This window comes from Ustilago hordei (genome assembly GCF_900519145.1).
Source record: "Ustilago hordei strain Uho2 genome assembly, contig: UHO2_contig_05, whole genome shotgun sequence".
NCBI classification, from domain to species: domain Eukaryota; kingdom Fungi; phylum Basidiomycota; class Ustilaginomycetes; order Ustilaginales; family Ustilaginaceae; genus Ustilago; species Ustilago hordei.
The window spans coordinates 948,678-962,467 of record NW_024545279.1 but is presented as its reverse complement, the minus strand read 5'-3'; the positions used below and the strand labels follow the sequence as shown (position 1 = coordinate 962,467).

The window sequence follows — 13,790 nt, the reverse complement described above, 5'->3', positions numbered from 1 at the left end:
CGTTGCGCAATCTGTCTATTGAATCTCGCCCTTGCCCTTCGCCTCCAAGAACTCCTTATGCAGCTTAGTCTGCTTCTCGTAGTCCTTTTCTAAATTCTTTCTCCTCTTCTTTGGCAACTCAGCTCCTTCCTTATCTTTAGTCGGCAACCCTCTCTCATCCCATTCTGTGTACTCCTCTGTCCTGAACATCTGTTCTGGTGCTGTTCTACCCTTTTCCAAGTTCTCCAATCGCTTCAACCTCGCCTGTTCTGCAGCTTGAGCCTTACGTGCAGCCTTCTCTGCCGCTGCTGCCTCCTTTTCGCGCTTTGCAGCTTGTAACTGCGCTGCGGGGACAAGCTTGACCAATGCTTTACCGTCTTCTGTGTCTTCAAGAGCAACGCCAAGGTCGACGAGATCGTTGTCGCGGAGTGCATCGGAGAGTTTGAGGTATTCCGAGGCGGGAGCGCCACTGCGTGCGAGATTGCGAACAGCGTCACGGAAAGTGCTGAGCGCGCGCAAGTATGGCAGTAGCAACTCCTCCTTGTTCACTGCCGACCCAGCACCTTCACCTGACTCGTCAGCTACACCCCAACCAATCTCCTGAGTTGCAGCGAGCGCAGGGCCTTCACCTAGACCGAGCATCTTGAGCATATCGCCCACGTATCGTGCCAAAGCGGTAAGAACACCAATGTTGACATTGACACGCTTGTCATGGCTCTTCTCGTACACATTCGCCTTGTTGACCAAGTCCAACAGGATCTCCATACCCTTTGGTGTATCGAACGAATCGCAGATAGCTTCACGGAACGCCTGTTGCCCTTCCTCCAAAGTCTGCATCAGTGCACATTCGGCGGCACCATAGTGATGCTGTCCATCCGAGTATGCATCGCCCAGTGCCTTTGCTTCGGCAATCTTAGCCTTGACTCCGACGAAGAAATTGTTGAAGGCCGATTCGGCGTTCTTGACCTCACCGAGAGCGGAAGGCTTAAAGTCCATGCGTCCGGACCAAGGTTGGAGGAGGAAAGACATGCGGAGTTGACGTGCGGTGAATCGTTCGAGTGCCTCGTTGATCGAGATGAAGTTCTTGAGGGATTTCGACATTTTGAGACCTTCGATGTGGAGATGGCCGGTGTGGAGGAAGTAGTTGACCCATTGACGGCAGCCGTGGTGTGCTTCGGATTGGGCGATCTCGTTGTCGTGGTGAGGGAACATGAGGTCGACACCGCCAGAGTGGATATCCATGGTCTCGCCAAGGACAGCGGAACCCATGACGGAGCACTCGATGTGCCAGCCTGGACGACCAGGACCCCAGGGGGAAGGCCAAGCTGGCTCACCGGGCTTCGACGATTTCCACAACGCAAAGTCAGATGCAGCACGCTTGCCGGCGGTGGCAGTGGTTGAGGTCGAGAGGGAACCTTCACCCTCCTCCAACAGTTCGCGGTTTCCTTTGGACCATGGCTGAAGCTTGGCGTACGAGTGCTCGAAGCTGCCATCCTGGCTTCTGGCACCATCAAAGGCACGCGTGTCAAACCAGACATTCTTCTTATCGGCGTCGACACCCTCGGAGTAAGCATACCCGCGGTCGACGATCTGCTGGACGAAAGCGACGATCTCGGGAACATACTCGCTGACACGTGTCAAGGTGGTTGGAGGCTCAACGTGTAGCCTTTTCATGTCGTTAAAGTATTCGGCCTCCCAGTAGGCAGCGGTGTCACGGAAGACGGCTGGATCTGTGACAGTGTCGCCGAACTGCTTGTCGAGGTGGGCGGCGAGAACGTCTTGAGACGCGTCGATGAGGTCGGAAGCAGCTTCGCTCGAGGAATCTGCAGCAGCTAGAGACATGGCAGCAGCAACCTGTGCCTGACGCGATTTATCAAGCGCCGAGAACCACATGCCGAACTTGGGCTCCTTATCGGAAGCTGCTTTGAGCCATGCAGCGTCTTGACAGAGTCTAGAGATCTCTTCAAAGCCTGCTTCCCCAGCCCTTGCCTTTTCAGCTTCGTCAACAAGCCCTCCCTGCTGCTCTTGCGGTGGGACGGGAGGAGCAAAGCGCTCGAGGTTCTTGGCAAAGTAGGCAGACCAAGCATCTTGTACAGCCTTCAGGAGCGGCTTGGTTAGCTGAGGGTGTTGCGAACGGAACTGCTTGAGGAGGTATTGGTGACGAGCCTTGATAATGATCTTGTCGTCAATATCGGTGATGTTCATGACAAAGTGGACGTCGTAGCCGAGGTAGTCGCGAAGAATGCGACGAATGATATCTTGAGTAACATAGTTACGAGCGTGACCCATATGACTGGCATCGTAGACGGTAGGACCACAGTTGTACCATGTGACAGTGCGACCCTTTCTGGGGACGAAGGGAGTCTTGGTGCGGGTGAGCGAGTTGTACACTTTGAGCTCTGGCTCAGGGACCTGCTTTTGCGGAATGTGCCATTCTGGTTGCGAGATCTTGCTAGCAGCAGCTGCGACAATGGCAGACGCAGAGGTAGAAGGCTCGGGTTGTGTAGCTGCCATGATGAGACTGTATTTGCGAGCGCAGCTGAGCTCGCGTTTCGGGGCAAAGAGTGAAGATCGAACGGGAGCGGTTGAAGCAAGTTGCGTGGTTGCAAAAGAAGGAGCGACGAAAGAAACTAAGGTGCGCGAACGTAGCAGGCCGGATCTGTACACCGACATGCGACGGTCGATGATGACGTGCGATCGGAACGATAGCCTGGATGAGATGAGGGGATCGTGTGGTGGGATGAAGCAGAGGGTTGATGGTGTCGTTCCTGACGAAAAGTGTTGGTTCCAATCCTTCTTTTCTCTCTCTTCCTTCGCTGTGGAAGGCACTGTGCGCTGTCGCTGGAAATGAGCTTTGTTCGGCAAGTGACTCGTGACTCGGAAATCGGAAATCGGAAGTCGGTGGGAAGCAAATCTGCGATCTTGTGTCCCCGATGTCTTTAGATGGAAATAGCACGAGCCTCCTCTTTGCTTGTGTCGATTGATCGTCGCTGTCTCAACTTGAAGCGATGATTGGTTCAACGATACACGACGTTGCCCACATCCAATGCTCACTCTCCCGTCTTCTCTACCGCAGTCATCACCACTGCAGCAGAGATCTTGAGTCGTTCGCTCTTGACTTTGACATCTCACAGATCGACCACCAACTCCTCCCGCACCAGTGTTGGACCCTTCCTCAACTCCTGATCGGCGAAGCGTCACTGGGATTACTGTCAGCGGGAGGAGGCAGTGAATCAGGACACTTTACATCAAGTCGTCAAAGATGGCTTCGGCGGCGACTGCCTCTCGTCCGTCTGGCTCTCCAGCGCCCACCGCTGCCAATGGCAACTCCAGTAAGGATGCTGCCAGCGCCGCAACCGCAGCCATGGCTCAACCCATTGCCGAACCTTGGGATGGTCTCGATACCCGCATTCTCACCGACTTGGCTCGTCGAGGACTTATGTCCACCCTCGACACCATCAACGAAGCAAAAACCCTCATGCTCGATCCATCCCTAGCTGGACCCCTTGGCCTTGTCGCCGACGTTTCCAGCCTCAAACAACACGGCGTTGAAAAGATGTTCTGGCTCGAACCAGCCTCCCCCGCTTTTGTTTCCAACACAGACACAGCTCACTCCCAAGCACAAACTAAAGCAGGCCTGAAAAGCGTCAACGCTCCCACCAAATCGGTCGTCTACATTTGCCGACCCGAAATCAAGTGGATGAAAGCTATTGCTGGTACGTACTTCTCTCTCTTGCTGCATGATATGACCTTGTGTTCTTTCCCCTTTCCCCTGCGGCCCCTCTTGGACTAAATTAGCCGAGCCTACTAGATTTCCTCAACGATAGGCATACGGTCAGTCAATGTCCAAAGAACAAGGAGATCTTCCTGACAAGGATGCTCCCAACGAAGTTTCCTTCCTTTATACAACCCCGCTCTGCTTTAATCGCTTCCACGGATGCTGGGTTGTGCCGGGAGGCGACATTTCTTTTCTCCTCCCACCCCCTTTTTTCTTCCCCCTCTTACCTTTGAGTGCAAGCTCGAAAAGCATTGGAAAGCAAAGACTGACACTTTTGGATCTCATCTTTGCCTTGGCATTCATGCAGAGCATCTCCGAGCGGATCGAAGTGTAAGACCCACTTCGCCATTGCAGCACACCTATACGATCTCGTTCGTCCCGCACAGAACTGAGCCATGTTTGCAGTTCCTCGACCAGGAAGCGGCTCTCTCAGATGTCTCGCTTCTCGATTTCGGTCTCGAGTTCATTGCTCTCGACGACGACCTGATCAGTCTGGAAGACGATTCAGCGTGGAAGAAGATCTATTGCGACGGTGATCATACCCCTATCTTTCGTTCAGCACAATCGCTCATGACGCTTCAACACGCATGTGGACTCTTCCCGCGCATTTTGGGCAAAGGAGCTCTCGCACGTCGCTTGGCAGATCTCTTGATCAGACAACGACGAGAGCATCTTGCTTCAGATCCATCCAGTCCAGCTCTCACCACACCAAGTCAAAGCATCGATAGCTTGATCATCATAGATCGGGCTGTGGACTATGCTACTCCTCTATGCACCCAGCTCACGTATGAAGGGTTGGTGGATGAAGTGGTGGGAATCAGTAACGGTCATGTGGAAGTCGATCCTTCGCTTCTAACCGGTGGACAGCCTCAAACGCCAGGGATGGGTGCTCAACCACAAGCTTCGGGTAGTGGTACACCACTCCAACTCACTTGCACCCCTAAGAAACGGAAACATCGATTGGATGCTTGGACAGATTTGCTCTTCGCTGAAATCCGCAACCTCAATTTCGCCGTCGTTGGAGATCGACTCCACCGAGCAGCCAGACGTCTCAACCAAGATTATGAGGGTAGACACCAAGCCAAAACTGTCTCTCAGATCCGTGCGTTTGTTGGTAAACTTGGTGGGCTGCAGTCCGAGCATGCTTCACTCCGGCTTCACACGGGTCTGACGGAAAGGATCATGAAATGGACAGCGAGAGAAGAGTTTAACCGCATGTTGGAAGTGCAGCAGAACTGCGTAGCGGGTATCGATCTGGCGAATCAGTACGGTGCGATTGAAGATATGGTCAATGAGGAGCGAGACCTAGTTGGCGTGTTGCGGTTGCTCTGCTTGACCAGTGTAGTAGGGCTAGGTGGAGTAGGAGGAGGGATCAAGGCCAAGAATCTGGAGTTTGTGAAGAGGGAGATTGTGCAAACGTATGGATATGAGTATTTGCCTTTGTTGCTGGCGCTTCAGAAGGTGGGGCTTTTGACGAAGGCTGGTCAAACACCCGCTGTTGTGGGTGGAGGATTGGGTGGGGCGTTGAGTAGTGTTGTTGGAGGTGGAAGCAGCGCTGCGGCTGGGGCTGGAGGGAATGAGGTGAGGGGTAACGCAGCAGAGGGGGGCAATGGAGGATTCGCAAGTGTTCGTAAGAGCCTTCGTCTTATCAATGACGAAGTTGACGAAAGAGCACCTGCGGATATCTCGTATGTCTATTCTGGTTACGCTCCTCTCTCAGTTCGTCTCGTTCAGGCAATCGCGCAAAAGGAAGCCCTGCTAGATCCTAATTACGCCTCGTACGACCGCACATCCTCTACCACTGGTGCCGGAAAACCGAGAACCCCACCACGAGCACACCCCATTGTCGGATGGCGTGGGTTTGAAGACGTAGTGAACCAACTTGCCGGTGCTACTTTTGACGAAGTGCAATCTGCTTGCCTTTCCTCTACTGGCAGTAGTGGAGAAGGAGGAGTAGCCGGGCTCTCAGCGCCTTCGGACCCAGATGCAATTACCACAACCCTCGTATTCTTCCTCGGTGGGGTGACATACACCGAACTCGCAGCTTTGCGATTCATGAACAGCAAAACGAGAAACAGACGATTCGTAGTGGCAACTACCAACACGATCAATGGGAATAAGATGATTCGCCATCTCAGCTCGGGTCTTCTCTGATCCCCTCCCCACTCTCTCTTCTTAGGACAATCACTGTTGATACCCAAACTGCAATTTGTATTTGTATTACCGGCAACTACTTTGTTTGCGTGGTTGATGAGATACACAGAATGCTCTAGTGTAGTAAGGCATTACTTGGGTAGATACCTGATCCCTTGGCTAGGACATCCATTATTCCCACTCAAAGGTTCAACCTGAACAAAAGCCTCTGCATTCGTCGATCTTGCCCTTGTATGGAAGTATACCCACGCCTCATTCAGTGCTCCATTTCGACACTTGAACGTAGCTTCCTTCCCCCACTTGTCACTTGTTGCTTTATGCAATTCATCCAAACTATATCTCTTTGTTCCACTCGGTTCAATTCCGGCCTCCTTGAGGGCTTCAAACACGTTGTACTTCTCCCAAAGATCCACTGTCGTCGTAAAGAAGTCTACAATGTCTTCTCCCTTCTCATAACTCTGTCCCTTCAATTCATCGTTATAGCATTGAGGGGCGAGGGTGGAGACGCATGTGCCGTGTTTGTTCCACTCATGGCTCCAGAACTGCCCGTCGTTGCCGTTGAGAGCCAACCAGTATTGGTTCATAGTGTCGAGGGCGGATGCAGCTTTAGGGTTAGAGGAGGATTGGAGGACTGAGGCGATGTTTGCAGAGTTTCGGGAAGGGTCGCAATCGGAATCGTAACCTCCGGTGCAGGTGTCTGGCCATAGACCGTGGATTGTCCATGAGTTGGAGGGGCCGATGGGTGGGGAGTAGTCCCAGAATTGGGTGAGGAGGAGTAATCCGCCTGGGGTGTTTGTTGAGCAGGGATCGCGTGAGCATGTGGGAGTGGTGGTGCAGGAGAGACAGGGCTCGTCGAGGGTGTTGTTGTGAAGGAGGGTGAAAGGGGTTTGGTGCGGGGCCGCGGTGGTGGTGCCGAATGCAACGGCGAGCATGGCTGCGGTGAGGGAAATTGTGGTTCGCATGGTGGGTGAGTTGATGGTGGTGGCGGTGGTGGGGTGAGATGATGAAAATTGGTGAGCACAGCGCGGGAACCCAAATTAAGCTCAGAGGAGAGGGTTGGCCGCCAATTCAGGGTCCAAAGTGTGAACCGTGCGCCGGTCTTGCCTCGAAGCCGTTCAGGGTCTAACACGTTCTCGGCCGCTCACTTCACTCCTATCATGGATGCTACACAACTTGATCACGATGTCACGACTATCTTCGTACCTACGCTACTTCATACCATCAGGAGTAAGCTTCTAAGGATACATTGTTCTGAACTGTGATCCGCTTTATCATGGAGCAAGAAGCGACGGTGAGAAGTGTGCTGCAGATCCATATACATCCCATATGACGAGGCAGATGCTGGCTTGACTCGCATCTATACTAAGGATACCGAACGGTTCTTCCGCTATACAGCCTAGAGCTTGGCACCGTCAACAGCACGTACATCAAAGTTGACCCTCGGGAAAGTAGCGAAGATCGATTTGCTCCCCTGCGGCACCTCTACCTTGATCGTAACACTCGAGCTGTCCAACCCGACCAACTTACCCACCTGCGGCACTCTTCCCGTATCCACCGGCGTAACGCTGACCTTCTGACCCTTCTCGCCGCTCACCCAACCCGCCTTCACCAGTGGATCATCCTTACTCACCTTCAACCCGCCCTCTGTCTTGCCAGCATTTTGTTCCGACTGCTTCAAAATCACCTCTGCCGCCTGCTCCGCACTCAACTTGACCGGCTTCACCTTGTGCTGTGCAATATACTCCCTCACGCTCGCCAACCAAGTTAGAGCCCTCGGAAAAGGATATTTACTCCAATCCTGGTTCGGATTCTTGGCCGAAAGGGTCGGCAACAAGTCCTCGCCCGTCCTCAACTGAGTCTGAACCCAGTTCAATGGCGTAAACAGACTGAAATCCAGATACTGAGGTTCATCTCCAAACAAAAACTTGTTTCCCCCTCCTCCCTGTTCCTTCAAGTGACTCTCAATAGCTTCCAAATTCGCCACCAACTGACTCCTCACGAATGGAACCCTAGCCTTCATAGCTGCACCATCGAAGCTTGAACCTGGCATAAACTCTTTTCTGTCTTTAACAAAGGTTTCGTTGAGTGGAGCATTGTAAAGATGACCAGCGCCGAGGCGGAAGATGGAACTTTCAGCCCAGTTGACAGCAAGTTGGAGCTGAAGAGCTGGAAATTGACGGAGGAGAGATTTGGGGCCTGATCCACCACCGAATGTTCGTTCGAGGGCGAGCGAGGCAGCGGTTGTGTCGATGTAGGCTTGACCATCGATGAACACAATGGGGATACGACGGTAGGTGATGCCAAGAAGCTTGCTAAGCATGGGACGAGGCATAACGGGGGGTACATCGACAAGGGTCCATTCGACTTGGTAGTGATCGAGAAGATATGTGATTTTTTGGTAGAAGGGGGAAGCGGCATAGCCATAGACCATGACTCTGTTGTTGGGTTGTGGAGCGGCCATCTTGAAAGCAATTGTGGATGGAGTGATGGAGATGGATGGGATGATTGTCAGGAGGGAGGAGTTAGAGAGTGGGGTAAAGTGTTGCTGTTGCGGGGGGAAAAGAGGATCTTCTCGGTCACCGAACATCCGGACACTCGGCAATCGGGCTCGCCGCCTTCTAGGGTTGGAGGTGAAATTTGAGTAGCCGAAATGGGCAGACCAAATGCCGGGTTGGAATCGCGATAAATCAGCTCGACACGCAAGTGGAATCGGCGATCTTGCCTTCAAAGGCTCTCTCATTCATAGAACAGAAGGCCATCGAAAGCGTCGCCGACCAGCCCATGGGAGCCTGAAGGCGACGAAAGTTAAGGTGATTGCGATGGTGGTGATGCGTGTTTGGACCATTCTGTCGTTGTGGTCGCTGAATAAGGATATAATTGGCAATGGGAAGGTACAAATACAAGGCATTGATGAGGGAGCATGAGGATCGTAGGTTGCAAAGCAGTCGAACGAGCCTTGACGTGATGTGTGACTGCTGAATGACCAGAAAGTGAGATGTGGTGTGAGGGCGGTGAAGATGATAGGAGCGATCTTGGTGGATATTCAAGAGACCTCAACCTTTGTGGTCGACGGTTGGACTTGTGGAAAGGCATGATGAGCTCTAGGCATCATCGGTAATATCATGCAAAGCTTTGAGCTCAGCAAGCTCAGCCTCTCTCCTCGCGAGGTCTGCCTTGGCTGCCAACCTTGCCGGCATATGAAAGAGAAGGACGATATACCTCTCGTTAAGATGAAAGCCATTCAAGTGGTCGGATGCACGCTTTGCATCTGCCATCTCTTCGTATACTACATAGGCGGTTCCTTTTGTCTTTGGTCCATCACCGAGCCGGATTTGACGGATGGCACCGTAGCGACTAAAGACTTGATACAGGTCGGCACCGGTAGTGTTGTAGTTGAGGTTCTTGACAAAGAGGATGCGACTGTGCTGACGCGCAGCACCGACGGAAGAGTGGCTAGCCATGCCGCGCCTTGATCAGCCAGGCGGCCCAAGTTCAGGCTTTTGCGATGTTGAGATGTGTGTGTGTGGAGATGATGTAGTGCAGGAAGGTGTGAGTGGAAATGGGAATGGGTGTGAAGGTGGAGCTGCGCAGCAGGAACATGTTGCTGAAAAATTACATCACCGATCCCGTTGCCCGATATTGTCATGACGTGCGATTTCAAGATGATGATACTTTGCCTGATGTCCCAAACAGCATGCAAGGCGAGACAACCTTGACTTCAGCACCTCGATGCCAAACGACCTTTGTTTGACATGATGCCTTGATCGAACTCAGGCTGAGTGCTGATCGGTCGAAAGCACCACGAGTCGCTCAGCCAGCGCAACCAGGACGTTTTCTGAGTGTTAAGACGGCGGAAAAGAGGTGTTGCTAGAGAGCTGTGCCAGTGAGACCACGCTTGCTTTCGGATCTCGGCCTCGACTTGTTGACACTCTTTGATGGCGCTAAGCGAGACTTTTGCTGCCAAGTGATTGCCGTTTTCCTTATCTTAATCGAGACACGCAATTTAAATTTTTCTCCCGGAGGTTCAGGCAAGCAAACTGTTCTCAACGAAGTCAAGCAAATCATTCTCAGCAAAGGCAAGCAAATCATTCTCAACAAAGGCAAGGAGGTGATATGGGGGATTATGACAGCTTCAGTCAAGCAGAGTTGAGTCAAGTCCTTTTTTCCTCTCTCCCATTCTTCTCCACAGTCACTTTGAGGAGGTGTGTTTCTTTCCCAAGTCACATCAAGCAACACAGGCACAGATGCACAAATGCATGGACACATGCCAGGCAGGCAGTCAGTCAGTGTTCGGCCTATCCATCTTGCTTCTGCTCCTCTTGTTCCTTTCCATACTACTCCTTGTTCTTGTCAATCTGGCAGCTGAGTCATCTTGTTGCCTCATCTCAAGCCAAGGCCACATGGCTCAGCAACTCAAGTGTCACATTGGTGACTTTGGCTATGATGGGTCAGCTCAGCTTCAGCTTCAGCTTCTCTCCTCCTCTTCTTCCCTTTGGCACCTCAGCTGACAATGAGTGGTCCAGGCTGGCTAGCTGGACAGCTTGGGTGAAAGCATTGACCTCACTCAGCCTGGCATGGCACCAGTGTTGCCCTCAGGAAAGGGAATGATGCCCTCTCCCTTTGGCAGGACTTGCTCACTGCTGGCTTTTCATGGTGCATATAAGGGGCCCAGATCATTCCCACATCCCAGATTTGCCCTTCCTTTCCCTCATCTTCCTTGACCTTCATCTTCTTTCTCTCAGCTTCACTCTAAATTTGTCTGTAGCATCCCTCTTGCAACCAACCAAGCCAATCAAATTCACTTTCAGCACTGCTTTGCTTCCAAAGTGGCACTCTCTTGCAATCATGCTCCTCCTCTGGTCACAGAAGGTACCACTTGTTTGCCATCGAACTCTGCACCTTGTATCCTCTTCTCTCTACCATGTCAAATGCACCTTGGCACCCTCTTCAGGGATTTGGCCAGGTAGTGCCAACAGGAGCAACTTGCATTGGCAAGTTCAGTGACCACACTGTCAGGGGTCTCGCGCCTGAAACCCAGGTCGGTCTGTCGAGATACTCGGTGACTATTGAACTGTGTGACAGCTATTGTCTCAGTATCAGTCTTGACAAGTTAGTTGCTCAGCAACTATCAAGTTGTGCAATGACAGTGGGTGGCATTTGTGGTATATACTATTGTAGGTTTCAGCTGACCTCTGTGGACACTCTGTTCAGGGGTAGCTCGGCATGATCAATATCAATGCATAGGTTATGATGACACCAAGGTCTGGTGTGAGTGTTGATGATGATGAGGTTGATGGTGTTGGTGATAAGGTTGGTGGTGTCAACACAAGTGTCCAGTGTGTTGACTGATGCTTGGAGTGATCCCCAGACTGCAGTGGACTACTGCCTTCAGTTCTATCTTAATCCAGACCACTGACCTGCTATGGGTTGCCTTCAGATGTCAGGTAGTGGTGATACAACACACACACTATGATGAGGAGCAACCTTGATAGATTGCTGCTATGCTGACTGAAACTAATATATACTTATGCTGAAGTGATAACTAGTTATGATGGGTGTAGAGTGGATGAGGATCCACTCGACCTTTGATGATGAGAAGGTATGGTTATATACCTCTTCACAGCATTGCCAGCGACACTGCTCCTGCTCTCTCTCCAGAGAGTACCTTCTTCATCGAGTACTGTTCAGGGGGCCTCTCCTGCTTGCTTGGCACCCCTGTGCCTCTTGAGCTGTGTCGACTCCTTCGACACTGCTCCTCCTCCTTGCTATCCTGCTTGTTTGGCACCCCTGTGCCTCCTGAGTGGTGTTGACTCCTTCAACACTGCTCCTCCTCCTCAGGACCTGCTTGCCAGTTCCCTATACACTGCTCCTTCTCCTTTGACCAGTGACAGTTCCTTTGACTCTTGTCTCTCGAGCCCCTGAGTGGTAACCATCTGCATGCTCCTTGAGCTTGGTCCTCTTCGTGGCTGTGCCTGGCCCTCCTCGCATATGGCTCAGTGCTCCTTTGCATGTGAGTCCGTAGGAGTCCATGGTCTTCATGGAGACTGCACTATGACCATGCTCTCTACTGGTATCGACTATATCTCCAATACCTGTGCTCCTTCCATATGAACAAGTGACCCTCCTGCTTCCTGAGCATTCAGGCCCATGACACACACCTCCCTCACAGAGGAACACCTTGTCAGGCAGGCCAAGGGGGTATCGAATCACTTTGATGATAATCCAGCCTTCTTGGAGTTGCACAAGAATCTAGCTGAGGTGGAGCAAGACCTTAACAATACATTCCATGCATGACAACTCTCACCTGGCACCCACTTGGGGAACACTGTGGTGGAGCAGTTCTTGCATACTTTTTGTGACAAGGTTTTCCTCCCACATGCTTATGGTCCTCACTCAATCATCACTGCTGATGACTTCCTCTCATCCCCACCTAGACACAATGTCTTGGCTAATTGCTTGTTTTGGAAGAAGGTTGCCAAATTCTGCATCTATCATCAGAAAGAGTTGTTTGTCAACCCAGAGCAGAAGCAATACCTATCTACAGCACACTGCAGCTGGCAGCACATCAAGACCATCTATTACTGTCTGACACACAAGTGGATTGACAATAACATCACCTTGGAAGCATTGGCACTGATTACAGTGGAAAGCATCCACAAAGCAAAACCCAAACCAGTGGCACATTATCATGATCTTGCCACTTTTATCACAGATGGCATCTTTGGCAATCATCTTTTGCTTTCTTGTCCTTGTGAGCAGCTGCAGCTTGCTGCTCTCCACCTCATTGTCTCATTCTGTGCAGCTTGACCTGGCGAGGTGGCACTCACTAACCTCACAACTGATGCCCTCAAGTATTGTGATCTATAATTCTACCTGACACTCTGGGATGACAATGATGATGATGAACAAGATGATGATGATAATGAGTTGATGGAGGATGATGGTGGCATGCTTGTTGTTTGGGATTTAGGTCATGAAGTGCAACCTTCACAACATCAACAAACCTGATACCACCTTGGCTGCAAGGTCACCATCCATAATTTGAAGGGTGGATGAACCAATCCCAACATGTACCAGAGTCAACCCCTTTATGACAATGGCAGTCCAGCCTGCATGGAGCCAGCAATCATCCTTGCCCAGCTGGCCGAAGAGGATGGTGTCTTTGACCATGGCATCAGCATTGCCAGTGTGATGGAGACAGCTGATCCAGAATACTTTAAAAATGTGGATGAGTTCCTTCCTATTCCCATTAAGGCCAAGGCCAAAAATCACTTTGTGCTTCATGCAATTGAGTCAGCATTGTCTTCAGGAAGAGGTACCACTTCAGTAGCAATGGCCCAGCATCAAAGTGCCACTTCCACTTCCACTTCCACTTTGCTCGCAGCTGACAACAACAGCCCAACAAGCAGCAGCAATTGGGTTGTCTTGGAATTGGCACCCTGGACAACAAATATGTCTAATGTTGCCATGAAAAAGATTGCTCTTGCCACTGGCATGCCTGAATACACAATGTACTTGCTTCAATGCATGATGATTCAGATGCTGGACTGTACCTCAGTGACAGAGGGAGAAAAGAGGCTCTCTATTGGGCACTTGATTGCCTCTTCACAGATTGTCAAGAGCTACTTGTCATGGCACAATGTCATTGACATTCAGGGCATGGTCCAGAGGGGCAAAGAGTCCAAGAATTGCATCATGCTGCATGGTCTCTGTCATGTCAAAGCCATCACAGATATGTCAGGGGTCTCGCGCCTGAAACCCAGGTCGGTCTGTCGAGATACTCGGTGACTATCAAACTGTGTGACAGCTATTGTCTTGGTATCAGTCTCAATGAGCTACATTGCTTGGCGACTATCAAGTTGTGCAATGACAGCAGGTG

The 13,790-nt window shown here is 51.4% G+C and overlaps 5 protein-coding genes across 5 annotated transcripts; 1 reads left to right on the top strand and 4 right to left on the bottom strand.

Moving 5' to 3' along the window:
* Positions 1-15: 15 nt before the first annotated feature.
* Positions 16-2,493, bottom strand: UHO2_03259 (putative cysteinyl-tRNA synthetase; the record flags this gene model as incomplete). Its single annotated transcript, XM_041558174.1, has 1 exon — positions 16-2,493. One exon carries the CDS (start codon positions 2,491-2,493, stop codon positions 16-18), a length of 2,478 nt encoding a protein of 825 aa, XP_041414108.1.
* A 748-nt stretch (positions 2,494-3,241) lies between these two features.
* Positions 3,242-5,911, top strand: UHO2_03258 (putative vacuolar sorting protein (hbrA); the record flags this gene model as incomplete). The annotated part of the gene is made up of 2 exons (XM_041558173.1): positions 3,242-3,695; positions 4,065-5,911. The coding sequence occupies 2 exons, from the start codon at positions 3,242-3,244 to the stop codon at positions 5,909-5,911; spliced, it is 2,301 nt and encodes a 766-aa protein (XP_041414107.1).
* Positions 5,912-6,042: 131 nt separating this feature from the next.
* Positions 6,043-6,873, bottom strand: UHO2_03257 (uncharacterized protein; the record flags this gene model as incomplete). Its single annotated transcript, XM_041558172.1, has 1 exon — positions 6,043-6,873. One exon carries the CDS (start codon positions 6,871-6,873, stop codon positions 6,043-6,045), a length of 831 nt encoding a protein of 276 aa, XP_041414106.1.
* Positions 6,874-7,307: 434 nt separating this feature from the next.
* On the bottom strand, positions 7,308-8,372 carry UHO2_03256 (uncharacterized protein; the record flags this gene model as incomplete). Its single annotated transcript, XM_041558171.1, has 1 exon — positions 7,308-8,372. One exon carries the CDS (start codon positions 8,370-8,372, stop codon positions 7,308-7,310), a length of 1,065 nt encoding a protein of 354 aa, XP_041414105.1.
* A 640-nt stretch (positions 8,373-9,012) lies between these two features.
* Positions 9,013-9,372, bottom strand: UHO2_03255 (uncharacterized protein; the record flags this gene model as incomplete). Its single annotated transcript, XM_041558170.1, has 1 exon — positions 9,013-9,372. The coding sequence occupies one exon, from the start codon at positions 9,370-9,372 to the stop codon at positions 9,013-9,015; it is 360 nt and encodes a 119-aa protein (XP_041414104.1).
* Between the last annotated feature and the right edge of the window lie 4,418 nt (positions 9,373-13,790).